The 27,303-nt window shown below is 45.5% G+C and overlaps 2 protein-coding genes across 5 annotated transcripts in view; one reads left to right on the top strand and one right to left on the bottom strand.

The window, feature by feature from the left end:
- LOC145284483 (nonsense-mediated mRNA decay factor SMG5-like) overlaps positions 1-27,303 on the top strand; it is a 1,021,751-nt gene that overhangs the window by 77,853 nt on the left and 916,595 nt on the right. For all 4 annotated transcript variants that reach the window (XM_080133345.1, XM_080133343.1, XM_080133346.1 and 1 more), the window contains exons 7-10: positions 2,842-2,920; positions 11,483-11,608; positions 13,958-14,029; positions 15,509-15,732. In XM_080133345.1, the coding sequence (XP_079989471.1) occupies positions 2,842-2,920; positions 11,483-11,608; positions 13,958-14,029; positions 15,509-15,732 (501 nt within the window). The remainder of the gene's footprint in view (positions 1-2,841; positions 2,921-11,482; positions 11,609-13,957; positions 14,030-15,508; positions 15,733-27,303) is intronic.
- Positions 3,616-7,025, bottom strand: LOC145284980 (uncharacterized; the record flags this gene model as incomplete). The annotated part of the gene is made up of 3 exons (XM_080134082.1): positions 3,616-3,622; positions 6,563-6,618; positions 6,933-7,025. Coding segments are annotated over 3 exons (156 nt in total), but the record flags the coding sequence as incomplete, so codon positions are not given.

The following is a 27,303-nucleotide window of genomic DNA, read 5'->3' as shown; positions in this document are numbered from 1 at the left end:
CTAGTCTTGATCTCGGCGATCACCTGCAGATGATGTACCATTGTTTCTTTCATCTCAACAGAATACAAGTAGCATTCTCTGTTCGTACTTCTCCTCCTCGGAGGAACAGACTGCCAGAGGAGATCATGATAATGGCTATCATATACAGGTTTAAGTCGTCTTGGACAAACATTCTGATGGTATATAGATGAAATATCTTCTACCTTTTTTTCATGGTTGTATTTTGTTTATTTTTTTTTTCCAATAAAATTGATTTATTAGTTTGGTTGGAATATTGCAATAATTTACATACGAGTGTATTTAATGAAATATTTTATTGTGTGTATTATAATAACAATAAAAAAAAAATGCACTTTGTTAGGATTAGTTTAGGTATATTACCCAAGTATTAAATTGATATATGTATGCATTTCAATCGTTCTTGATACTAAAGTAGTTATTTGTAGAGCGTATCAAGTGGCTTGTTGTTTGGTTTACATTGACAAGTCAAGGTTTCAGCCTACGCAACCGCCTCAACTGATAAAATATTTACTGTTTTGGAATGTGTATATGTAGAGGTGGGGGGGGGTTGATTGTTGAAGTTTTAAGATTAATCGGCGATGTTTGTAGAGGTATTAAGTGAATTCTTGATAAGCATTTTTTCATGGAATTGGTCTGCTGGTCTAGTTTTTATTTCTTTGAACTTTTGTCTGGATTCTACTTTTGAATTAAGTTTAAACAGAGTGGAGGTAGGAACACAGGTTATATATATATATATATATATATATATATATATATATATATCCACACCTACAAAATGATAATTATGGAATTAATATTCCGTGAATCCAAAATTATTTATGTATTCATCAATGTTTTGCCTTTATTTCGACTTTCTCAAGATGATTGACTTGAAAATGAATATAAAAGTACAATATTTGAAAATATTTGGTACGTTTATAACATGAAAATAATCTTTTTTTGTTCTTTTTTCAAACAAAGCAGTTGTTAGAATTCAAAAACTGGTTTTATCTATATCTATCTCTATATATACTATAAATGATTTATAAAGGCAATTTGGTGCCAAAGATTTATTTTTTTAATAAATCTATATATCTATAAAAGGGAACGTGTCTGTGTGTGTACAGTTCCCTACACAATAACTCTGTCAATTTTCAGTCTACAGACTGGAAATTTGATATACAGGGTACTGAGATTTGGGAAAATCTTTGTAATCCGTTTTCAGCCAGAAATTTGGCTGTTAAGGGGTCAAAGTTCAATGATTTGACCTTTGAGAACTCTACCAAACTCCTCCAACAATTTTGGATCTGACCACTTGAAATTTTAGATATAGGTTCCTTGGACATGGATCTAACTTAATAACTTGATTTGAGCCCAGAACAATAAATGTTAAGGGGTCAAAGTTAAAAAAAATTGACTGCTTTTTTTTCTTTTTTTTTTTTTTAGCATACACCTCCATACACCCGCGAGCAATGCCGGGATGAAATGCTACTTAAAAATGAATTAAATATTTCAGTTCATTCTTGACTATCATCAGTGAATTAAGGACATATTCCCCTCCCCCCTTTTCTCATTGTTAATCGGGAATGGCAAATGCCGAAAACAGACAACCACATTATCTCTTGTTAAATAAAGTGTGCTAATGTCTATTCCAAGTGTAAATTCATGCTAGCACGTGTTCTAGTTAATAGATCAATATTTCTACATTTTAAAGACACCAGGGAGTTGAAAGCATTGTATACTTTAAAATATAATTACCCGTGGACAAGTGTTTTGTTATTCAGTATGGTTGAACCTAGCGAGATGTAAAACATAGACCCTGGAGACAGAAGCTCTACCACTGAACCAATCATTGCTAGTGACAGAATGTATCATTATAGATATTATTTATTGGTCTATTTTGTTGGTGATGAGTTTGAATGTAGTGGTAGTACCTGTTAGAGTCCCAACTATGGGTTAAATAGAAACCGACTTGAAAACAACAAATATACTCTATTAAAAAATTATTCTTCAAAATATCTGAATTCGGCATTAAATAACTTGAAAAAGGTTGATATGCCATAAAACAACCAACCAACCATCATAAGTTTCGGTTTCTATTCAAGCTGATGCACCCAAGTCACATGGATAATTTTTTTTATTTTTGAAGTCACAACTTTATAATATATAAGAATTGATAAAAATTAACTCTATAATAATATATACGAAATCTGCATAAATTAAAATATCATATTTAAGCATATTTTATGATCGGGCTACGCCGTGCATCCCTGCTAGTTTGGATAAATACTTTTGCAGTTTTAACAAAAGAGCTACAATAATATCAGAGTGTCTCCATTTACGCTGAACATCCACAGAATACCAACATCAATATATTATATATAAAAGAGACTGCTGTGGAATTTCCGCCGGTCCTGTGAGTTATTATTATTGTCCTGGTGGTGGGTAGAATATCTTTAGGAGAGGACACCAAAAGAGGCTTTTTATAGAACACAACATGCACATTCAAAGCGAAATAGCAGTTTTCAACTGTTGAGTTAATTTTCTTGATGAATTTCTCATTTAGTGTACCGAACCCAGACAAATATGAATTGTACATTTTACCACCATATTGGGTTTTATTTAAGAAAGATTAGGTATTTTCCTTTTTATGACTAACCTAATCATGTTAAGAGGGTGACTGTTATTAGACAAAGTATTTGTAATGGTTTTTATTTCTTCGTCCAACCTTGATTGTGAGCAAATCATAATAGCTCAGTATGTTAGGATCTAAAGATTTTGGTGTTTGTATATATGTTTTTATTTTGTTACTTTTTGACATAATAGTTCTTTATTTTGTAGGTATACCCCACAACCAACTCGGTAGCTTAGTTGGCTCTCGATACTTCCATACAGAAGCTGCCTACCATTATATACGATGGTAAAGACATTTTTATCTCTCTTTTTACTTTATGTGTATTTTATATATTTATATAATTATACTGTTATATTATGTGTATTTTATATATTTATATAATTATACTGTTATATTATGTGTATTTTATATATTTATATAATTATACTGTTATATTATGTGTATTTTATATATTTATATAATTATACTGTTATACAAATGATTGTAGATTTTATATGCATAATACTTTTACCATTGTACTATCTAGCTATCTTTGGGTGCTTTTTTTTTATCATACTGTAACATATCTGAAAGTTACTTGAAACCTTTATTCAGTCCATTGTGATAAACTGGTCTCAGTTGATTTTCAGGTAAATTCACTTAAGAATGATGCCATATTAGTGAGTAATTGTTACAGCTTTACCTTATCATGGTTTACAAAAAAAGAAAATTTCTTCACTTCTTTTTCTCCCTTACTTTCCCTCTCTGCCCTGCTCTAACCAAGTCTGTCGACCTATTCCACAAATCACAAAACTCCATGAAAAATCTCCAGAAAGAATACAAGATTAAACTGAGAACTCCAACTTCCAACGTAGACGCCCACTACCATGTCTACTTTTCCAACATCAGGGCTCTACATTCCAAACTTCCAGAGGTTGCAATCCAAATACAGGAGACCAAACCAGACCTATTCTTCTTGAGCAAAATTGGCATTGGACCGACTATTTCCTGAGATGAGTTCATAATTAACAAATATTCTAATTAAGCATCCAAATCTGACCCCTAATGGGCATGGAATACGTGCTTTCATTAGAGATGCTTTCAGTATGGTAGGGACATCTCAAGAGAAGATCCTAAATTGCCCTATATGTGCATTTCCCTTTCGGTCTCGCTCTCTCCTCGGTCCCATCTCCCTTTCGGTCTCGCTCTCTCCTCGGTCCCATCTCCCTTTCGGTCTCGCTCTCTCCTCGGTCCCATCTCCCTTTCGGTCTCGCTCTCTCCTCCGTCCCATCTCCCTTTCGGTCTCGCTCTCTCCTCGGTCCCATCTCCCTTTCGGTCTCGCTCTCTCCTCCGTCCCATCTCCCTTTCGGTCTCGCTCTCTCCTCGGTCCCATCTCCCTTTCGGTCTCGCTCTCTCCTCGGTCCCATCTCCCTTTCGGTCTCGCTCTCTCCTCGGTCCCATCTCCCTTTCGGTCTCGCTCTCTCCTCGGTCCCATCTCCCTTTCGGTCTCGCTCTCTCCTCGGTCCCATCTCCCTTTCGGTCTCGCTCTCTCCTCGGTCCCATCTCCCTTTCGGTCTCGCTCTCTCCTCGGTCCCATCTCCCTTTCGGTCTCGCTCTCTCCTCGGTCCCATCTCCCTTTCGGTCTCGCTCTCTCCTCGGTCCCATCTCCCTTTCGGTCTCGCTCTCTCCTCGGTCCCATCTCCCTTTCGGTCTCGCTCTCTCCTCGGTCCCATCTCCCTTTCGGTCTCGCTCTCTCCTCGGTCCCATCTCCCTTTCGGTCTCGCTCTCTCCTCGGTCCCATCTCCCTTTCGGTCTCGCTCTCTCCTCGGTCCCATCTCCCTTTCGGTCTCGCTCTCTCCTCGGTCCCATCTCCCTTTCGGTCTCGCTCTCTCCTCGGTCCCATCTCCCTTTCGGTCTCGCTCTCTCCTCGGTCCCATCTCCCTTTCGGTCTCGCTCTCTCCTCGGTCCCATCTCCCTTTCGGTCTCGCTCTCTCCTCGGTCCCATCTCCCTTTCGGTCTCGCTCTCTCCTCGGTCCCATCTCCCTTTCGGTCTCGCTCTCCCCTCGGTGCCATCTCCCTTTCGGTCTCGCTCTCCCCTCGGTCCCATCTCCCTTTCGGTCTCGCTCTCCCCTCGGTCCCATCTCCCTTTCGGTCTCGCTCTCCCCTCGGTGCCATCTCCCTTTCGGTCTCGCTCTCCCCTCGGTGCCATCTCCCTTTCGGTCTCGCTCTCCCCTCGGTGCCATCTCCCTTTCGGTCTCGCTCTCCCCTCGGTGCCATCTCCCTTTCGGTCTCGCTCTCCCCTCGGTGCCATCTCCCTTTCGGTCTCGCTCTCCCCTCGGTGCCATCTCCCTTTCGGTCTCGCTCTCCCCTCGGTGCCATCTCCCTTTCGGTCTCGCTCTCCCCTCGGTGCCATCTCCCTTTCGGTCTCGCTCTCCCCTCGGTGCCATCTCCCTTTCGGTCTCGCTCTCCCCTCGGTGCCATCTCCCTTTCGGTCTCGCTCTCCCCTCGGTGCCATCTCCCTTTCGGTCTCGCTCTCCCCTCGGTCCCATCTCCCTTTCGGTCTCGCTCTCCCCTCGGTCCCATCTCCCTTTCGGTCTCGCTCTCCCCTCGGTCCCATCTCCCTTTCGGTCTCGCTCTCCCCTCGGTCCCATCTCCCTTTCGGTCTCGCTCTCCCCTCGGTCCCATCTCCCTTTCGGTCTCGCTCTCCCCTCGGTCCCATCTCCCTTTCGGTCTCGCTCTCCCCTCGGTCCCATCTCCCTTTCGGTCTCGCTCTCCCCTCGGTCCCATCTCCCTTTCGGTCTCGCTCTCCCCTCGGTCCCATCTCCCTTTCGGTCTCGCTCTCCCCTCGGTCCCATCTCCCTTTCGGTCTCGCTCTCCCCTCGGTCCCATCTCCCTTTCGGTCTCGCTCTCCCTTCGGTCCCATCAACCCTTTCTCTCCATATCTCCCTCTCTTTTGGCCCATCAACTCTTTCTCTCCCTCTCTCTCTCTTTTGGCCCATCAACCCTTTCTCTCCCTCTCTCTCTCTCTTTTGGCCCATCAACTCTTTCTCTCCCTCTCTCTCTCGGCCCATCAACCCTTTCTCTCCCTCTCTCTCTCTCTTTTGGCCCATCAACCCTTTCTCTCCCTCTCTCTCTCTCTTTTGGCCCATCAACCCTTTCTCTCCCTCTCTCTCTCTCTTTTGGCCCATCAACCCTTTCTCTCCCTCTCTCTCTCTCTTTTGGCCCATCAACCCTTTCTCTCCCTCTCTCTCTCTCTTTTGGCCCATCAACCCTTTCTCTCCCTCTCTCTCTCTCTTTTGGCCCATCAACCCTTTCTCTCCCTCTCTCTCTCTCTTTTGGCCCATCAACCCTTTCTCTCCCTCCCTCTCTCTCTTTTGGCCCATCAACCCTTCCTCTCCCTCTCTCTCTCTCTCTTTTGGCCCATCAACCCTTCCTCTCCCTCTCTCTCTCTCTCTTTTGGCCCATCAACCCTTCCTCTCCCTCTCTCTCTCTCTCTTTTGGCCCGTCAACCCTTCCTCTGCCTCTCTCTCTCTTTTGGCCCGTCAACCCTTCCTCTGCCTCTCTCTCCCTTTTGGCCCATCTCTCCCTTTCTCTCTCTCTCTTCGGGTCCATCTACCCTTTTTCTCTCTTTCTCTCTCTCTCTTCGGGCCCATCTCCCCTCCCTCTCTCTGTTCGGACCTGTCTCTCTCTCTCTCTTTGTTCGGACCTCTCTCTCTCTCTTTGTTCGGACCTGTCTCTCTCTCTCTTTGTTCGGACCTGTCTCTCTCTCTCTGTTCGGACCTGTCTCTCTCTCTCTCTTCGGACCTGTCTCTCTCTCTCTGTTCGGACCTGTCTCTCTCTCTCTCTTCGGACCTGTCTCTCTCTCTCTCTTCGGACCTGTCTCTCTCTCTCTCTTCGGACCTGTCTCTCTCTCTCTCTTCGGACCTGTCTCTCTCTCTCTCTTCGGACCTGTCTCTCTCTCTCTCTTCGGACCTGTCTCTCTCTCTCTCTTCGGACCTGTCTCTCTCTCTCTTTCTCTCTGTTCGGACCTGTCTCTCTCTCTCTTTCTCTCTGTTCGGACCTGTCTCTCTCTCTCTTTCTCTCTGTTCGGACCTGTCTCTCTCTTTCTCTCTGTTCGGACCTGTCTCTCTCTGTTCGGACCTGTCTTTCTCTCTGTTCGGACCTGTCTTTCTCTCTGTTCGGACCTGTCTTTCTCTCTCTGTTCGGACCTGTCTCTCTCTCTCTCTGTTCGGACCTGTCTCTCTCTCTCTCTGTTCGGACCTGTCTCTCTCTCTCTGTTCGGACCTGTCTCTCTCTCTCTCTGTTCGGACCTGTCTCTCTCTCTCTGTTCGGACCTGTCTCTCTCTCTCTGTTCGGACCTGTCTCTCTCTCTCTGTTCGGACCTGTCTCTCTCTCTCTGTTTCGGACCTGTCTCTCTCTCTCTGTTTCGGACCTGTCTCTCTCTCTCTTTTTCGGACCTGTCTCTCTCTCTCTGTTTCGGACCTGTCTCTCTCTCTCTGTTTCGGACCTGTCTCTCTCTCTCTGTTTCGGACCTGTCTCTCTCTCTCTGTTTCGGACCTGTCTCTCTCTCTCTGTTTCGGACCTGTCTCTCTCTCTCTGTTTCGGACCTGTCTCTCTCTCTCTGTTTCGGACCTGTCTCTCTCTGTTTTGGAGCTGTCTCTCTCTCTCTGTTTCGGACCTGTCTCTGTCTATCTCTCTCTCTGTTCGGACCTGTCTCTGTCTATCTTTCTCTCTGTTCGGACCCGTCTCTGTCTATCTTTCTCTCTGTTCGGACCCGTCTCTGTGTATCTTTCTCTCTGTTCGGACCCGTCTCTGTGTATCTTTCTCTCTTTTAGACCCGTCTCTGTGTATCTTTCTCTCTTTTAGACCCGTCTCTGTGTATCTGTCTCTCTCTTAGACCCGTCTCTGTGTATCTGTCTCTCTCTTAGACCCGTCTCTGTGTATCTGTCTCTCTTTTAGCCCCGTCTCTGTGTATCTGTCTCTCTCTTAGCCCCGTCTCTGTGTATCTGTCTCTCTCTTAGCCCCGTCTCTGTGTATCTGTCTCTCACTTAGCCCCGTCTCTGTGTATCTGTCTCTCTCTTAGCCCCGTCTCTGTGTATCTGTCTCTCTCTTAGCCCCGTCTCCGTGTATCTGTCTCTCTCTTAGCCCCGTCTCCGTGTATCTGTCTCTCTCTTAGCCCCGTCTCCGTGTATCTGTCTCTCTCTTAGCCCCGTCTCCGTGTATCTGTCTCTCTCTTAGCCCCGTCTCCGTGTATCTGTCTCTCTCTTAGCCCCGTCTCCGTGTATCTGTCTCTCTCTTAGCCCCGTCTCCGTGTATCTGTCTCTCTCTTAGCCCCGTCTCCGTGTATCTGTCTCTCTCTTAGCCCCGTCTCCGTGTATCTGTCTCTCTCTTAGCCCCGTCTCCGTGTATCTGTCTCTCTCTTAGCCCCGTCTCCGTGTATCTGTCTCTCTCTTAGCCCCGTCTCCGTGTATCTGTCTCTCTCTTAGCCCCGTCTCCGTGTATCTGTCTCTCTCTTAGCCCCGTCTCCGTGTATCTGTCTCTCTCTTAGCCCCGTCTCCGTGTATCTGTCTCTCTCTTAGCCCCGTCTCCGTGTATCTGTCTCTCTCTTAGCCCCGTCTCCGTGTATCTGTCTCTCTCTTAGCCCCGTCTCCGTGTATCTGTCTCTCTCTTAGCCCCGTCTCCGTGTATCTGTCTCTCTCTTAGCCCCGTCTCCGTGTATCTGTCTCTCTCTTAGCCCCGTCTCCGTGTATCTGTCTCTCTCTTAGCCCCGTCTCCGTGTATCTGTCTCTCTCTTAGCCCCGTCTCCGTGTATCTGTCTCTCTCTTAGCCCCGTCTCCGTGTATCTGTCTCTCTCTTAGCCCCGTCTCCGTGTATCTGTCTCTCTCTTAGCCCCGTCTCCGTGTATCTGTCTCTCTCTTAGCCCCGTCTCCGTGTATCTGTCTCTCTCTTAGCCCCGTCTCCGTGTATCTGTCTCTCTCTTAGCCCCGTCTCCGTGTATCTGTCTCTCTCTTAGCCCCGTCTCCGTGTATCTGTCTCTCTCTTAGCCCCGTCTCCGTGTATCTGTCTCTCTCTTAGCCCCGTCTCCGTGTATCTGTCTCTCTCTTAGCCCCGTCTCCGTGTATCTGTCTCTCTCTTAGCCCCGTCTCCGTGTATCTGTCTCTCTCTTAGCCCCGTCTCCGTGTATCTGTCTCTCTCTTAGCCCCGTCTCCGTCTATCTGTCTCTCTCTTAGCCCCGTCTCCGTCTATCTGTCTCTCTCTTAGCCCCGTCTCCGTCTATCTGTCTCTCTCTTAGCCCCGTCTCCGTCTATCTGTCTCTCTCTTAGCCCCGTCTCCGTCTATCTGTCTCTCTCTTAGCCCCGTCTCCGTGTATCTGTCTCTCTCTTAGCCCCGTCTCCGTGTATCTGTCTCTCTCTTAGCCCCGTCTCTGTGTATCTGTCTCTCTCTTAGCCCCGTCTCTGTGTATCTGTCTCTCTCTTAGCCCCGTCTCTGTGTATCTGTCTCTCTCTTAGCCCCGTCTCTGTGTATCTGTCTCTCTCTTAGCCCCGTCTCTGTGTATCTGTCTCTCTCTTAGCCCCGTCTCTGTGTATCTGTCTCTCTCTTAGCCCCGTCTCTGTGTATCTGTCTCTCTCTTAGCCCCGTCTCTGTGTATCTGTCTCTCTCTTAGCCCCGTCTCTGTGTATCTGTCTCTCTCTTAGCCCCGTCTCTGTGTATCTGTCTCTCTCTTAGCCCCGTCTCTGTGTATCTGTCTCTCTCTTAGCCCCGTCTCTGTGTATCTGTCTCTCTCTTAGCCCCGTCTCTGTGTATCTGTCTCTCTCTTAGCCCCGTCTCTGTGTATCTGTCTCTCTCTTAGCCCCGTCTCTGTGTATCTGTCTCTCTCTTAGCCCCGTCTCTGTGTATCTGTCTCTCTCTTAGCCCCGTCTCTGTGTATCTGTCTCTCTCTTAGCCCCGTCTCTGTGTATCTGTCTCTCTCTTAGCCCCGTCTCTGTGTATCTGTCTCTCTCTTAGCCCCGTCTCTGTGTATCTGTCTCTCTCTTAGCCCCGTCTCTGTGTATCTGTCTCTCTCTTAGCCCCGTCTCTGTGTATCTGTCTCTCTCTTAGCCCCGTCTCTGTGTATCTGTCTCTCTCTTAGCCCCGTCTCTGTGTATCTGTCTCTCTCTTAGCCCCGTCTCTGTGTATCTGTCTCTCTCTTAGCCCCGTCTCTGTGTATCTGTCTCTCTCTTAGCCCCGTCTCTGTGTATCTGTCTCTCTCTTAGCCCCGTCTCTGTCTATCTGTCTCTCTCTTAGCCCCTTCTCTGTCTATCTGTCTCTCTCTTAGCCCCTTCTCTGTCTATCTGTCTCTTTTTTAGCCCCTTCCCTGTCTATCTGTCTCTCTTTTAGCCCCTTCTCTGTCTATCTGTCTCTCTTTTAGCCCCTTCTCTGTCTATCTGTCTCTCTTTTAGCCCCTTCTCTGTCTATCTGTCTCTCTTTTAGCCCCTTCTCTGTCTATCTGTCTCTCTTTTAGCCCCTTCTCTGTCTATCTGTCTCCCTTTTAGCCCCTTCTCTGTCTATCTGTCTCCCTTTTAGCCCCTTCTCTGTCTATCTGTCTCCCTTTTAGCCCCTTCTCTGTCTATCTGTCTCTCTTTTAGCCCCTTCTCTGTCTATCTGTCTCTCTTTTAGCCCCTTCTCTGTCTATCTGTCTCTCTTTTAGCCCCTTCTCTGTCTATCTGTCTCTCTTTTAGCCCCTTCTCTGTCTATCTGTCTCTCTTTTAGCCACTTCTCTGTCTATCTGTCAGCCCCGTGTCTGTCTATCTGTCTCTCTTTTAGACCCGTGTCTGTCTATCTGTCTCTCTTTTAGACCCGTGTCTGTCTATCTGTCTCTCTTTTAGACCCGTGTCTGTCTATCTGTCTCTCTTTTAGACCCGTGTCTGTCTATCTGTCTCTCTTTTAGCCCCGTGTCTGTCTATCTGTCTCTCTTTTAGACCCGTGTCTGTCTATCTGTCTCTCTTTTAGACCCGTGTCTGTCTATCTGTCTCTCTTTTAGACCCGTGTCTGTCTATCTGTCTCTCTTTTAGACCCGTGTCTGTCTATCTGTCTCTCTTTTAGACCCGTGTCTGTCTATCTGTCTCTCTTTTAGACCCGTGTCTGTCTATCTGTCTCTCTTTTAGCCCCGTGTCTGTCTATCTGTCTCTCTTTTAGACCCGTGTCTGTCTATCTGTCTCTCTTTTAGACCCGTGTCTGTCTATCTGTCTCTCTTTTAGACCCGTGTCTGTCTATCTGTCTCTCTTTTAGACCCGTGTCTGTCTATCTGTCTCTCTTTTAGACCCGTGTCTGTCTATCTGTCTCTCTTTTAGACCCGTCTCTGTCTATCTGTCTCTCTTTTAGACCCGTCTCTGTCTATCTGTCTCTCTTTTAGACCCGTCTCTGTCTATCTTTCTCTCTTTTAGACCCGTCTCTGTCTATCTTTCTCTTTCTCAACTCAATTTTTTCCCCTTTTTGTTTCGCTCTCTCTCTTATTCTTTTTGTTTAAATTTTGTTCTCTGTACCCTTTTCTTTAACAATTCACTTTCCCATATGCCTTTCCAACCTGTTTTCTTCTCACTTATTACTCTTCCCTCGTATTTCTTCTGTCTCTTGCTCCCTATTTTCTGTATACCCTTTCCTAACCCGTGTCTTCCACCATCATTTCCTTTCTTTTCTCTTGTCGTTTCTTTACCTGCCTCTCTTGATATTTGTCTCATTTGATCAGATCTAAATCCTATTCTTCAAGAATTTCAAACACTTTTTCTTGTAGAACTCTCCTTCAAAAGTAATGCCATATGCTAATTTTCTATGATTTGAAATATTTTCTAATGTTCTTTTATCTGTTTTTTTTTTTTCCTTTATCATTAGCTTAGTGAGTCAAAAACCTTTTGATGGCGCCCAAGGCAACTTGAAACGTCTTTTAGAGAAAAATTTAAAACGGTTCACTGAACTGAGCCTGAAGTCTCCACGTGATCTTCCTCCTGAACAACAAAGGTTAGTCAACAGGTTTTTCCAGTCTGTTTGTTTCCCTGTCCATTTCAGATAATAAAACAGCTATTCCTTCTTTTTTATTTATTTGTTAAGATAAATGGGAATAATGATCTCTAGACATTCTAATCTATTATAACAAATATACAGTGTTGGCATAATGGATATTATCGCATTATTACTCCTCAGCATTGGTAATCGTCATTTGTTATTAACATAATTGATTCTCAGCTATCACATTCTAGTATCAATTTGGAAAGAAAATAAAAAGAAATAAAGTTTTTTATTTTTTAAAGAATTACATTGAATAATACGGTTTGCAATGAACTTTTAGATACTAGTGCATGATGTGAACAGTTGATCGATCGAACCAACCATCTCCAATCTCCTATTTAGCTGAAAAGCTGTAGTGGAAGAATGCTTCAGCCACCGGTATCCTGCCTTAAGGCATTACGGATTGCCACCCATGGCCTACATGTGGGCTCCCTCTTTTCAGGTTATCTCTCTGTATAGAGTTGCAGTTGGCAAATTGATGATTCCACAGGCAAGACAAATTTGAAGAGGGGTTGATATGCCATGAAGAAAAAATCATAACAAATATGCCTGCATGCTTATATATTTATTTTTTTGGTACTTATGTAGAATATGCTATTGTCAGAATTTTCCAAGCAGTTTATGCAAAATGATAGAAGAAGCTAGATAAGTTTCATGGATTTTTTTTCTTTGCACAAACGCTAACCAAGTTTTTCTATGAAAAATATTATTTTTGTTATTATGAAAATAATTCAATGAAAAATTAATTGAAAATTAATTGAAAAGTGAAAACAATATTCTTTTTGTTGTTACAAAGGAAATAAAATGAATAATTATTGGACAATTTTTCTAAAATTTTAAGAAAATTCTGACCTACCTTTCTCTCACTCAAGTCATACTTAGAGAAAGTGGGCATAAGTTTTACTTGCTCAAAATATCTACTATCACTCTCCCATCAAGCACCAGGACTTCTTCAATAAATACATTTTTCAGCTCAGTCTCTCATTTTATGTATATATATATGTGTGTGTGAATGGATAAAATATCAATATGAAAAATATGTAAACGTTTATATCTTTTCTGTATTTATTTCCTATGTGTGTTGACATCTAGGAATACAAAAAGTGTTTTGAAACAAAACGAACATGTTTCTTTCAAAAGCACATAATTTTCGACTGATCCTTCAGTCTTCAGTGTTAATCTATATATATATATATATATATATATATATATATGGTGTATAAAAATAGTACAATCCCTATTATTTCTCTTGCTACCATAGTTTCAAAATGATTAACATCTATTGTCTTTAATAACAATAACAGATTTTTTTACTTTTTTTTTTTTTTTCTTTTATAAAGAATCTTAACATCAGAATAATTTAAGGGAAAATGGGAGGGTATCTGTAATATTTTTGAAATTAATAGGAAATAGTAATCATATACCAAGGATGGTTTATAAAAAGTAAAATCTTTGTTTGGATGGATGAATAACACGTGCAGAGATGTCAGCAAGGTGAAATGCAAAATGCTCATATCAACTTTCCAATATATTTCTATTACTTTTGCACATATGCAAATTCATTCATGAGTTAAAGTGGTTTAATTTTAGATCTTATCTATCTGTCGATAGCTCAAACAGTAGAGAATACGGCTGGAGCACTAAATGTTTTGGTTTTGATACTAGCTGATGGCATCAATTAATCTTTTGAAATCAGTACTACAGTAGAACCTCAGATACGGTAGCCCTAGGATACGATTTTTCAGGTTATTATGTGGAATACAATGTTTTTCCGCAGTATTTGCCCCTCCTTACGATGTTATTTATAATGTTAGTCGATTATATACATTTGTATTATATAGTGTACTGTATTTTGTTAGTAATTTTTAGTGCTGTATCCCGGCGTTCTACTGTATATATGTTAGGTATAATATTTAATAGAAAATTGGCTCTGTAATAATAGATATGAAATTTGTATGAATTAAAATATATTTAAGTGTATTTTATGACTGAGCAAAGCTGCCCCCCCCCCTCCCGCTGGTATGTGAATAAATTTTATTGTATCTTGAGAAACCTGCTTTTGTAAGGTGAAACCTCTTAATACCAATCCAGTAATGACTTTGTGGCATAACAGTAATGTTAAAAAAAAAAAAAAGTTATTTTATTAAGTTCAGGGAAAAGTAGATTCATGCCTTAATTGCAAAGGAAATATGAATTTACCATAGGCAGAATGTAAGTTCAATCTTTTCTGATTTTTTTTTTTTTTTTTTTTTAACTCTATACAAACTTCTTGATATAAATTTTTTTGTTTCTTTTTTTCAGGCCTCGTGACATCAAACGATTTTTTGTCCATTTTCTGTATCTGCTTGACATTTTCTACAATAACACGAGAAAGTAAGTCATTAATTAAATCTTGCTAATGAACAAAAAAGGATTTTATTTTTATCTCGGTTGCGATGAATACAAACGTGGTCTGATCAAAATGTAATGGATAATGTGGCCATACCCTCCCTTCCCTCATTCATCTTTCTGTGAGGTGATTGTGATGAGATGGAAGCAGAAGCAGCTTTACTCATCTTTTGCTTGTGACTTCCTTTTCCATGACTTGGTCGCCCACAGTGGTTAGTGGAAGGGTGGACAGTTCTTTTTCCTCTCAATTGTGGTATGAGTCATGCCGAACAGAATCTTCAGTTATTTGTGGTGGTGAAAGTAATATGGAGTTAGTCTTCACTCCTCTCATTATACACCTCCTGCTATAATGTTTTCAATTTAGAGTGATCAATAAACCAGATAAAATATGTGTGGTTGTGTATGTCTGCTGGTCTTTATCAACTTGTCTAATGCTGCTTCTCTTTGCTGAATTTCATGTATTACTGTGATCATCTAATATGTCTAGATTTTCTTATCTGTTAAGCTAATAAGAATAAAACCTCTCATGCAGGAAAGACACAAGGAGATGTTTGTTGAGTTTTTTTTTAAGGTTTTATTGGAGAGATTGGACTATAGGAGAGAGAGAGAGAGAGAGAGAGACTAGTGACTAAAAATTCTTTCCTTAACTTATTAACTGATGTTGATGACAGAGGCATTGAGGCATTTTTCCACTTAGATTATTTCTTCATTATTTGGACGTTTTTCATTCGCATGCTTCCAACTGAGAGACTGATTTCAAAATTTTTGTTTTTCTCGCTCAAAAATGTGACATGTCATATCCTAATATTGTTCAACTGTTTTGTCTACAGTTTGATCTCCTGCCACTCTTCTCCCTGCTCTAACTCATGCCACTTGTCTCTGTGTACAATTCTGTTTGCAGATAGGTTATTGCAACATGCACGAAAAGTGACCCTTATCAAAATTCACACTAGCTAACTTAATCGCTACTTACTGGCATAGGGTTTCTACTATGTAACAAGGCTCTGGGTAATACTGAACTAGAATATCTAAAATTTGTAAATGTGTCTTTAGTTGTTTCTGAGTTTTAGCTTGGAACACACACATAGACTGGAAATATGATTTTCTGTTATATAATAGACAAGCATGGTTATCCTGCATTGTCTGGAGATATAGATAAAATAGAAAAGTTAAAAATAGTGTGTAATATCTTTCATTTAAAACTGTTCTCCCCATCCTTTACCAATTGATTTCCATAAAGAAAAAATTTTTAAGAAAAATGTACTTATATTTGTCTGAGACTGCTGAAAAAGAATATAGCTTTGTGGGTGTGTCTTGTGTAGTTTTTTGACTTTTATCTGGACACCTAAAGACAGAAAACTTTCTTGTATATAATAGAAAATTAATATTGCTTGGCATCTTAAAACCTTGAATCTTGTTGAAAATGAGTCAGAACTAATGGATAATCTTTTTTTGTTATTTTAGTGTGGAAGCTCCTGAAATCCAGGAATGCTGCCAGAATACCTTGCAAGACTTCAACCTGTGCATGTTCTATGAACCCGTCTGCTATAGTACAAGAGATGCTGTGACAGGCACCGTGCACCATCACATCACTTCCTTTTTTGATCATCTCCAATATTTGGATGACGATATTGTTTTCAAGATTGCCGTCATTTGTATGGCCACTGTCCATTTGCTTGAAAGAAATGGTTGGTATTATTTTCAAATTCCAAATTTTCTTTTGCTTAGACTATTTATCTTTTTCTTCGCTGTTCTTCTTCACCTTTACAAGTCTCCTCCTCCTCCCTCCCCCTTTTTCGCCACTGTTCTGTTCCCTTTCTGCTCTACCGTTCTCCTTCCCTTTCCGCTCTACCGTTCTTCTCCCTCCTTCCCTTTCCGCTCTACCGTTCTCCTCCCTCCTTCCCTTTCCGCTCCACCGTTCTCCTCCCCCCTTCCCTTTCCGCTCCACCGTTCTCCTCCCCCCTTCCCTTTCCGCTCCACCGTTCTCCTTCCTCCTTCCCTTTCCGCTCCACCGTTCTTCTCCCTCCTTCCCTTTCCGCTCCACCGTTCTCCTCCCTCCTTCCCTTTCCGCTCCACCGTTCTCCTCCCTCCTTCCCTTTCCGCTCCACCGTTCTCCTCCCTCCGTCCTTCCCTTTCTGCTCCACCGTTCTCCTCCCTCCGTCCTTCCCTTTCCGCTCCACCGTTCTCCTCCCTCCGTCCTTCCCTTTCCGCTCCACCGTTCTCCTCCCTCCCTCCTTCCCTTTCCGCTCCACCGTTCTCCTCCCTCCCTCCTTCCCTTTCCGCTCCACCGTTCTCCTCCTTCCCTTTCCGCTCCACCGTTCTCCTCCTTCCCTTTCCGCTCCACCGTTCTCCTCCTTCCCTTTCTGCTCCTTCCGCTCCACCAATCAACTCCCTCCGTCCTTCCCTTTCCGCTCCACCGTTCTCCTCCCTCCCTCCTTCCCTTTCCGCTCCACCGTTCTCCTCCTTCCCTCTCCGCTCCACCGTTCTCCTCCCTCCCTCCTTCCCTTTCCGCTCCACCGTTCTCCTCCCTCCCTCCTTCCCTTTCCGCTCCACCGTTCTCCTCCCTCCCTCCTTCCCTTTCCGCTCCACCGTTCTCCTCCCTCCCTCCTTCCCTTTCCGCTCCACCGTTCTCCTCCCTCCTTCCCTTTCCGCTCCACCGTTCTCCTCCCTCCTTCCCTTTCCACTCCACCGTTCTGCTCCCTCCTTCCCTTTCCAGTCCACCGTTCTGCTCCCTCCTTCCCTTTCCAGTCCACCGTTCTCCTTCCCTTTCTGCTCCACCATCCTCCTCCCTCCTTCTCTTTCCGGTCCTGGATATGACCTTAAACTATATCCAGTGGTGAGGCCCTAGCTTGCGGGCTTTGGGGAGTGTGGAGCCACCCTTTAATTGCTATTGCTCCCAGGTCCACTCTGACCTGGAGTGGTAGTACCTGTTAGGGTCTCAACTATGGGTTAAATAGAAACCGACTTGAAAACAACTGTATTCTATTAAAAAATTTTTTCTTCAAAATCTTTGGATTCGGCATTAAATAACCTGAAAGGGTTGATATGCCGTAAAACAGAAACAACCAACCAACCTTCCTTTTCCGCTCCACCGTCCTCTTCCCTCCCTACTTTTCCACTCCTCCATTCTCCTCCTCCCTCACTTTCCCCATTACCGTTATCCTTCTCCTCCACTGTTCTCCTCCTTCATTCACCTTTACAATTCTCCTCCCCTCTCCCTTCCCCTCTACAATTCTCCTCCTCCCTCCCTCTTCCTTCCCACAATTCTCCTCCTCCCTCCCTCATCCTTTTCACAATTCTCCTCCTCCCTCCCTCTTCCTTTCCACAATTCTCCTCCTCCCTCCCTCTTCCTTTCCACAATTCTCCTCCTCCCTCCCTCTTCCTTTCCACAATTCTCCTCCTCCCTCCCTCTTCCTTTCCACAATTCTCCTCCTCCCTCCCTCTTCCTTTCCACAATTCTCCTCCCTCTTCCTTTCCACAATTCTCCTCCCTCTTCCTTTCCACAATTCTCCTCCCTCTTCCTTTCCACAATTCTCCTCCCTCTTCCTTTCCACAATTCTCCTCCCTCTTCCTTTCCACAATTCGCCTCCCTCTTCCTTTCCACAATTCACCTCCCTCTTCCTTTCCACAATTCACCTCCCTCTTCCTTTCCACAATTGTCCCCACTTTCGCTTGCCCCTCCACAATTGCCCCCACTTTCGCTTGCCCCTCCACAATTGTCCCCTCTCTCGCTTGGCCCTCCACAATTGTCCCCTCTTTCGCTTGGCCCTCCACAATTGTCCCATCTTTTGCATGGCCCGCCACAATTGTCCCCTCTTTCGCTTGCCCCTCCACAATTGTCCCCTCTTTCGCTTGCCCCTCCACAATTGTCCCCTCTTTCGCTTGCCCCTCCACAATTGTCCCCTCTTTCGCTTGGCCCTCCACAATTGTCCCCTCTTTCGCTTGGCCCTCCACAATTGTCCCCTCTTTCGCTTGGCCCTCCACAATTGTCCCCTCTTTCGCTTGCCCCTCCACAATTGTCCCCTCTTTCGCTTGCCCCTCCACAATTGTCCCCTCTTTCGCTTGGCCCTCCACAATTGTCCCCTCTTTCGCTTGGCCCTCCACAATTTCCCCTCTTTCGCTTGGCCCTCCACAATTGTCCCCTCTTTCGCTTGCCCCTCCACAATTTTCCCCTCTTTCGCTTGCCCCTCCACAATTGTCCCCTCTTTCGCTTGCCCCTCCACAATTTTCCCCTCTTTCGCTTGCCCCTCCACAATTGTCCCCTCTTTCGCTTGCCCCTCCACAATTGTCCCCTCTTTCGCTTGCCCCTCCACAATTGTCCCCTCTTTCGCTTGCCCCTCCACAATTTTCCCCTCTTTCGCTTGCCCCTCCACAATTTTCCCCTCTTTCGCTTGCCCCTCCACAATTTTCCCCTCTTTCGTTTGCCCCTCCACAATTGTCCCCTCTTTCGCTTGCCCCTCCACAATTGTCCCCTCTTTCGCTTGCCCCTCCACAATTGTCCCCTCTTTCGCTTGGCCCTCCACAATTGTCCCCTCTTTCGCTTGGCCCTCCACAATTGTCCCCTCTTTCGCTTGGCCCTCCACAATTGTCCCCTCTTTCGCTTGGCCCTCCACAATTGTCCCCTCTTTCGCTTGGCCCTCCACAATTGTCCCCTCTTTCGCTTGGCCCTCCACAATTGTCCCCTCTTTCGCTTGGCCCTCCACAATTGTCCCCTCTTTCGCTTGGCCCTCCACAATTGTCCCCTCTTTCGCTTGGCCCTCCACAATTTTCCCCTCTTTCGCTTGGCCCTCCACAATTTTCCCCTGTTTCGCTTTCCCCTCCACAATTGTCCCCTCTTTCGCTTGCCCCTCCACAATTGTCCCCTCTTTCGCTTGCCCCTCCACAATTGTCCCCTCTTTCGCTTGCCCCTCCACAATTGTCCCCTCTTTCGCTTGCCCCTCCACAATTGTCCCCTCTTTCGCTTGCCCCTCCACAATTGTCCCCTCTTTCGCTTGCCCCTCCACAATTTTCCCCTCTTTCGCTTGCCCCTCCACAATTTTCCCCTCTTTCGCTTGCCCCTCCACAATTTTCCCCTCTTTCGCTTGCCCCTCCACAATTTTCCCCTCTTTCGCTTGGCCCTCCACAATTTTCCCCTCTTTCGCTTGGCCCTCCACAATTTTCCCCTCTTTCGCTTGGCCCTCCACAATTGTCCCCTCTTTCGCTTGGCCCTCCACAATTGTCCCCTCTTTCGCTTGGCCCTCCACAATTGTCCCCTCTTTCGCTTGCCCCTCCACAATTGTCCCCTCTTTCGCTTGCCCCTCCACAATTGTCCCCTCTTTCGCTTGCCCCTCCACAATTGTCCCCTCTTTCGCTTGCCCCTCCACAATTGTCCCCTCTTTCGCTTGCACCTCCACAATTGTCCCCTCTTTCGCTTGCCCCTCCACAATTGTCCCCTCTTTCGCTTGGCCCTCCACAATTTTCCCCTCTTTCGCTTGGCCCTCCACAATTTTCCCCTCTTTCGCTTGGCCCTCCACAATTTTCCCCTCTTTCGCTTGGCCCTCCACAATTTTCCCCTCTTTCGCTTGGCCCTCCACAATTTTCCCCTCTTTCGCTTGGCCCTCCACAATTTTCCCCTCTTTCGCTTGGCCCTCCACAATTTTCTCCTCTTTCGCTTGCCCCTCCACAATTTTCTCCTCTTTCGCTTGGCCCTCCACAATTTTCCCCTCTTTCGCTTGGCCCTCCACAATTTTCCCCTCTTTCGCTTGGCCCTCCACAATTTTCCCCTCTTTCGCTTGGCCCTCCACAATTTTCCCCTCTTTCGCTTGGCCCTCCACAATTTTCCCCTCTTTCGCTTGGCCCTCCACAATTTTCCCCTCTTTCGCTTGGCCCTCCACAATTTTCCCCTCTTTCGCTTGGCCCTCCACAATTTTCCCCTCTTTCGCTTGGCCCTCCACAATTTTCCCCTCTTTCGCTTGGCCCTCCACAATTTTCCCCTCTTTCGCTTGGCCCTCCACAATTTTCCCCTCTTTCGCTTGGCCCTCCACAATTTTCCCCTCTTTCGCTTGGCCCTCCACAATTTTCCCCTCTTTCGCTTGGCCCTCCACAATTTTCCCCTCTTTCGCTTGGCCCTCCACAATTTTCCCCTCTTTCGCTTGCCCCTCCACAATTTTCCCCTCTTTCGCTTGCCCCTCCACAATTTTCCCCTCTTTCGCTTGCCCCTCCACAATTTTCCCCTGTTTCGCTTGCCCCTCCACAATTTTCCCCTCTTTCGCTTGCCCCTCCACAATTTTCCCCTCTTTCGCTTGCCCCTCCACAATTTTCCCCTCTTTCGCTTGCCCCTCCACAATTTTCCCCTCTTTCGCTTGCCCCTCCACAATTTTCCCCTCTTTCGCTTGCCCCTCCACAATTTTCCCCTCTTTCGCTTGCCCCTCCACAATTTTCCCCTCTTTCGCTTGCCCCTCCACAATTTTCCCCTCTTTCGCTTGCCCCTCCACAATTTTCCCCTCTTTCGCTTGCCCCTCCACAATTTTCCCCTCTTTCGCTTGCCCCTCCACAATTTTCCCCTCTTTCGCTTGCCCCTCCACAATTTTCCCCTCTTTCGCTTGCCCCTCCACAATTTTCCCCTCTTTCGCTTGCCCCTCCACAATTTTCCCCTCTTTCGCTTGCCCCTCCACAATTTTCCCCTCTTTCGCTTGCCCCTCCACAATTTTCCCCTCTTTCGCTTGCCCCTCCACAATTTTCCCCTCTTTCGCTTGGCCCTCCACAATTTTCCCCTCTTTCGCTTGGCCCTCCACAATTTTCCCCTGTTTCGCTTTCCCCTCCACAATTGTCCCCTCTTTCGCTTGCCCCTCCACAATTGTCCCCTCTTTCGCTTGCCCCTCCACAATTGTCCCCTCTTTCGCTTGCCCCTCCACAATTGTCCCCTCTTTCGCTTGCCCCTCCACAATTGTCCCCTCTTTCGCTTGCCCCTCCACAATTGTCCCCTCTTTCGCTTGCCCCTCCACAATTTTCCCCTCTTTCGCTTGCCCCTCCACAATTTTCCCCTCTTTCGCTTGCCCCTCCACAATTTTCCCCTCTTTCGCTTGCCCCTCCACAATTTTCCCCTCTTTCGCTTGGCCCTCCACAATTTTCCCCTCTTTCGCTTGGCCCTCCACAATTTTCCCCTCTTTCGCTTGGCCCTCCACAATTGTCCCCTCTTTCGCTTGGCCCTCCACAATTGTCCCCTCTTTCGCTTGGCCCTCCACAATTGTCCCCTCTTTCGCTTGCCCCTCCACAATTGTCCCCTCTTTCGCTTGCCCCTCCACAATTGTCCCCTCTTTCGCTTGCCCCTCCACAATTGTCCCCTCTTTCGCTTGCCCCTCCACAATTGTCCCCTCTTTCGCTTGCACCTCCACAATTGTCCCCTCTTTCGCTTGCCCCTCCACAATTGTCCCCTCTTTCGCTTGGCCCTCCACAATTTTCCCCTCTTTCGCTTGCCCCTCCACAATTTTCCCCTCTTTCGCTTGCCCCTCCACAATTTTCCCCTCTTTCGCTTGGCCCTCCACAATTTTCCCCTCTTTCGCTTGGCCCTCCACAATTTTCCCCTCTTTCGCTTGGCCCTCCACAATTTTCCCCTCTTTCGCTTGGCCCTCCACAATTTTCTCCTCTTTCGCTTGCCCCTCCACAATTTTCCCCTCTTTCGCTTGGCCCTCCACAATTTTCCCCTCTTTCGCTTGGCCCTCCACAATTTTCCCCTCTTTCGCTTGGCCCTCCACAATTTTCCCCTCTTTCGCTTGGCCCTCCACAATTTTCCCCTCTTTCGCTTGGCCCTCCACAATTTTCCCCTCTTTCGCTTGGCCCTCCACAATTTTCCCCTCTTTCGCTTGGCCCTCCACAATTTTCCCCTCTTTCGCTTGGCCCTCCACAATTTTCCCCTCTTTCGCTTGGCCCTCCACAATTTTCCCCTCTTTCGCTTGGCCCTCCACAATTTTCCCCTCTTTCGCTTGGCCCTCCACAATTTTCCCCTCTTTCGCTTGGCCCTCCACAATTTTCCCCTCTTTCGCTTGGCCCTCCACAATTTTCCCCTCTTTCGCTTGGCCCTCCACAATTTTCCCCTCTTTCGCTTGCCCCTCCACAATTTTCCCCTCTTTCGCTTGCCCCTCCACAATTTTCCCCTCTTTCGCTTGCCCCTCCACAATTTTCCCCTCTTTCGCTTGCCCCTCCACAATTTTCCCCTCTTTCGCTTGCCCCTCCACAATTTTCCCCTCTTTCGCTTGCCCCTCCACAATTTTCCCCTCTTTCGCTTGCCCCTCCACAATTTTCCCCTCTTTCGCTTGCCCCTCCACAATTTTCCCCTCTTTCGCTTGCCCCTCCACAATTTTCCCCTCTTTCGCTTGCCCCTCCACAATTTTCCCCTCTTTCGCTTGCCCCTCCATCAATTTTCCCCTCTTTCGCTTGCCCCTCCACAATTTTCCCCTCTTTCGCTTGCCCCTCCACAATTTTCCCCTCTTTCGCATGCCCCTCCACAATTTTCCCCTCTTTCGCTTGCCCCTCCACAATTTTCCCCTCTTTCGCTTGCCCCTCCACAATTTTCCCCTCTTTCGCTTGCCCCTCCACAATTTTCCCCTCTTTCGCTTGCCCCTCCACAATTTTCCCCTCTTTCGCTTGCCCCTCCACAATTTTCCCCTCTTTCGCTTGCCCCTCCACAATTTTCCCCTCTTTCGCTTGCCCCTCCACAATTGTCCCCTCTTTCGCTTGCCCCTCCACAATTGTCCCCTCTTTCGCTTGCCCCTCCACAATTTTCCCCTCTTTCGCTTGCCCCTCCACAATTTTCCCCTCTTTCGCTTGCCCCTCCACAATTTTCCCCTCTTTCGCTTGCCCCTCCACAATTTTCCCCTGTTTCGCTTGCCCCTCCACAATTTTCCCCTGTTTCGCTTGCCCCTCCACAATTTTCCCCTGTTTCGCTTGCCCCTCCACAATTTTCCCCTGTTTCGCTTGCCCCTCCACAATTTTCCCCTGTTTCGCTTGCCCCTCCACAATTTTCCCCTGTTTCGCTTGCCCCTCCACAATTTTCCCCTGTTTCGCTTGCCCCTCCACAATTTTCCCCTGTTTCGCTTGCCCCTCCACAATTTTCCCCTGTTTCGCTTGCCCCTCCACAATTTTCCCCTGTTTCGCTTGCCCCTCCACAATTTTCCCCTGTTTCGCTTGCCCCTCCACAATTTTCCCCTGTTTCGCTTGCCCCTCCACAATTTTCCCCTGTTTCGCTTGCCCCTCCACAATTTTCCCCTGTTTCGCTTGCCCCTCCACAATTTTCCCCTGTTTCGCTTGCCCCTCCACAATTTTCCCCTGTTTCGCTTGCCCCTCCACAATTTTCCCCTCTTTCGCTTGGCCCTCCACTTCCTTTTCCTTCTCTTCCTCCTCCATTTCCTTTTCCTTCTCTTCCTCCTCCATTTCCTTTTCCTTCTCTTCCTCCTCCATTTCCTTTTCCTTCTCTTCCTCCTCCATTTCCTTTTCCTTCTCTTCCTCCTCCATTTCCTTTTCCTTCTCTTCCTCCTCCATTTCCTTTTCCTTCTCTTCCTCCTCCATTTCCTTTTCCTTCTCTTCCTCCTCCATTTCCTTTTCCTTCTCTTCCTCCTCCATTCCCTTTTCCTTCTCTTCCTCCTCCATTCCCTTTTCCTTCTCTTCCTCCTCCTTTTCCTTATCCCTTCCTCCTTCTTTTCCTTATCCCTTCCTCCTCCTTTTCCTTATCCCTTCCTCCTCCTTTTCCTTATCCCTTCCTCCTCCTTTTCCTTATCCCTTCCTCCTCCTTTTCCTTATCCCTTCCTCCTCCTTTTCCTTATCCCTTCCTCCTCCTTTTCCTTATCCCTTCCTCCTCCTATTCCTTATCCCTTCCTCCTCCTATTCCTTATCCCTTCCTCCTCCTATTCCTTATCCCTTCCTCCTCCTATTCCTTATCCCTTCCTCCTCCTATTCCTTATCCCTTCCTCCTCCTATTCCTTATCCCTTCCTCCTCCTTTTCCTTATCCCTTCCTCCTCCTTTTCCTTTTCCCTTCCTTTTCCTTATCCCTTCCTCATGCTTTCCCCTTTTCCTTATCCCGTCTTCCTCCTTTCCCCTTTTTCTTTATCCCTTCCTCCTCCTTTTCCTTATCCCTTCCTCCTCCTTTTCCTTATCACTTCCTCCTCCTTTCCCCTTGTTTCAGTCCCTTCTCCGTTTCCCTCCTCGTTTCAGTCCCTTCTCCGTTTCCCTCCTCGTTTCAGTCCCTTCTCCGTTTCCCTCCTCGTTTCAGTCCCTTCTCCGTTTCCCTCCTCGTTTCAGTCCTTTCTCCGTTTCCCTCCTCGTTTCAGTCCCTTCTCCGTTTCCCTCCTCGTTTCAGTCCCTTCTCCGTTTCCCTCCTCGTTTCAGTCCCTTCTCCGTTTCCCTCCTCGTTTCAGTCCCTTCTCCGTTTCCCTCCTCGTTTCAGTCCCTTCTCCGTTTCCCTCCTCGTTTCAGTCCCTTCTCCGTTTCCCTCCTCGTTTCAGTCCCTTCTCTGTTTCCCTCCTCGTTTCAGTCCCTTCTCCGTTTCCCTCCTCGTTTCAGCCCCTTCTCCGTTTCCCTCCTCGTTTCAGCCCCTTCTCCGTTTCCCTCCTCGTTTCAGTCCCTTCTCCGTTTCCCTCCTCGTTTCAGCCCCTTCTCCGTTTCCCTCCTCGTTTCAGCCCCTTCTCCGTTTCCCTCCTCGTTTCAGCCCCTTCTCCCTTTCCCTCCTCGTTTCAGTCCGTTTCCCTCCTCGTTTCAGTCCGTTTCCCTCCTCGTTTCAGTCCGTTTCCCTCCTCGTTTCAGTCCGTTTCCCTCCTCGTTTCAGTCCGTTTCCCTCCTCGTTTCAGTCCCTTTCCCTTCTCGTTTCAGTCCCTTCCCCCTTTTTCTCCCCGTTTCAGTCCCTTCCCCCTTTTTCTCCCCGTTTCAGTCCCTTCCCCCTTTTTCTCCCCGTTTCAGTCCCTTCCCCACTTTTTCTCCCCGTTTCAGTCCCTTCCCCACTTTTTCTCCCCGTTTCAGTCCCTTCCCCACTTTTTCTCCCCGTTTCAGTCCCTTCCCCCTTTTTCTCCCCGTTTCAGTCCCTTCCCCCTTTGTCTCCCCGTTTCTCTCCCTTCCCATTTTCCCACCGGGTTTCTCTCTCTTCCCCCTTTCCCTCCTCCTTCCAGTCCATTTTTCCTGTTTCTTTTTCCATATCCTCTCCATCTTCCACTTCCTTTTTACCTTTACTTTAATGTCTCTTTTCTCTTACTTTGCTCTCTGTTCTTCTCCTTATTTCTTTTTAACTCTTTAACTCCACTTCTCATCCTTTTTCTAATTTTGTATATCCTGTTTCCTTTTGTCTCTGAGAGTACTAATGGGTAACTCTATACTTAAGAAAAAAAAAAGGGTTAGTATTGGACCTCTAATTATTTTTTACATTTTCCTTTTACCTTACCAGTGAGGGTTGATGACATGCGTTGCATGGAGAGGAATGAAGAGAATAATACAACGAATGCATAATGCGAGTTTTAAAGAACGGCTTAGTTGTGATAATATCAGAGGAAGATTAATTCTTGACAGCATAGGGAGTTAGGTTCAGAAGAGTGGACTGATATGGTCACATTGAAAGAATGGATGAAAGTTATTGGCTTAGTAGACGTAGAACAGTTGAGATAGCAAGTTCAGTATATAAGAGGAGGCTTAGGAAAACATGGGAGAGTGATAAAAATGGGCCTGAAGGAAAGAAAGAAAAATAGGTCCCGCACTATAAACTAAGCTTCAACCTCAATCCCATTGTTGCAATATTGCATCCCTCTGCCCGTTTTTAAAGTACTTTCAAAGCTGTGATGAATTTATAGCACATGTACCCTGTCGATGTATATCATCCCGATTAACTAACTCAACAAGCAGCAAAATTTCACCCTTTCCACTGTTTAGTTACCTAGGTGCCGGAAAGACTTTTATTCTAACAGTTTCTTCTCTCAAACTGCTAGACTTTATAATTCCCTCCTTATTTCTGGCTTCCCTGACTGTATTAACCTGCAGAAGTTTAAATGTAATGTGAACAAACATCTCGTTTCTCAACTCCCTACAGTCTTCTGTTAAACATGATCCCAAAATAGTCGCCCCTTATGCTGAAGTGGCAATATGTCTTGTTTAGGATGATTTTAAAAGAGTAAAAAAAAAAAAAAAAAAGAAATTTCTAAATAAAACACTGTTTAGAGCTAGGTTAGCTTGGAAGTGAATTTCTTAAAGCTGTCCTGTACATACAAGCATGTAAAATACACAGTAAACCAAATATGTTGTTGATAATGATTGCCATCTTGTTTAATAAAAAAAAAAAAAATTTCTATAAAGTAAACATGAACAATTGCTATTGTATTAATATATAGTTTAAAAAAATATATGTTTCTATGTATGCACGCACATTCGTTTTTCTAGTAGATATTTTTGTACATAAATTATACATATGCATGCATCTGCTCTTCTCGACCGATAATATGCATGTGTGGGGGTAGGCGTTACTTTTTCTTTCTTCCCCCACAGAAATCAATATTAAAGAAAAATGTGTACTTTTTACATGCAACACAATGTGCATGTTTTTTTTAATTTGTTTTGCTTTGTTCTTTATTGTTTTTTGTTTATTTTATGTCTATTTTATATTTAAATCCGTTCTGTGTGTGTGTTCATAAGATTGAAGAGAAAAAATTAAAAAGATGATGTTCAAACGTGAGCATTTTTCTTTCCCCAGTCCCCATCACCCTTTATGACCCCCCCCCCCAAAAAAAAAACCTCATATCTGTAAATCACATACGTAAACACGACAGGCAGGCGAGTCCTTGATCTTTCAGACTCTGTAAGATGGTGTGCAACTATTTGCTCGGAGACATGCAGTCAAGTGCAGATATTGAGGTAATGCTCAGAATAGTCAAAGAAAATATTTTACATAAATAACAAAATGTCTATTTTACTAACACTGGGTTAATAAGTATTTGTTTCTTAAACATTTTTCTATATATTTAATCATACAAAATGTTAAAATATTTATTGGTATTAGGATTAATGTTTGATTATGTTTGAAAAACAAACAAACAAAAACGTTTTAATCCTTCTAATTAGCTGTAATTTGCAATTTAATCATCAATCAATCAATCTTTAGATTTCTGTCTTTATTCTAATCCCCTTTAACACTGTGTTGACATTTTCAGGTATTTTATAGTTTCTATCATTCTTGCTTGCATCTTTCCCTCCCTCTCTTTTTAACTTAGCTATATCTTTCCATCTCTCTCTGCCTCTTTCTATCTCTCTCCCT

Source organism: Euprymna scolopes, chromosome 9 (assembly GCF_053919585.1).
Source record: "Euprymna scolopes isolate OS-2025 chromosome 9, ASM5391958v1, whole genome shotgun sequence".
In the NCBI taxonomy this organism is placed as follows: domain Eukaryota; kingdom Metazoa; phylum Mollusca; class Cephalopoda; order Sepiida; family Sepiolidae; genus Euprymna; species Euprymna scolopes.
Note: the sequence above shows the minus strand (reverse complement) of the source record. Positions and strands in the feature narration are given on the sequence as shown.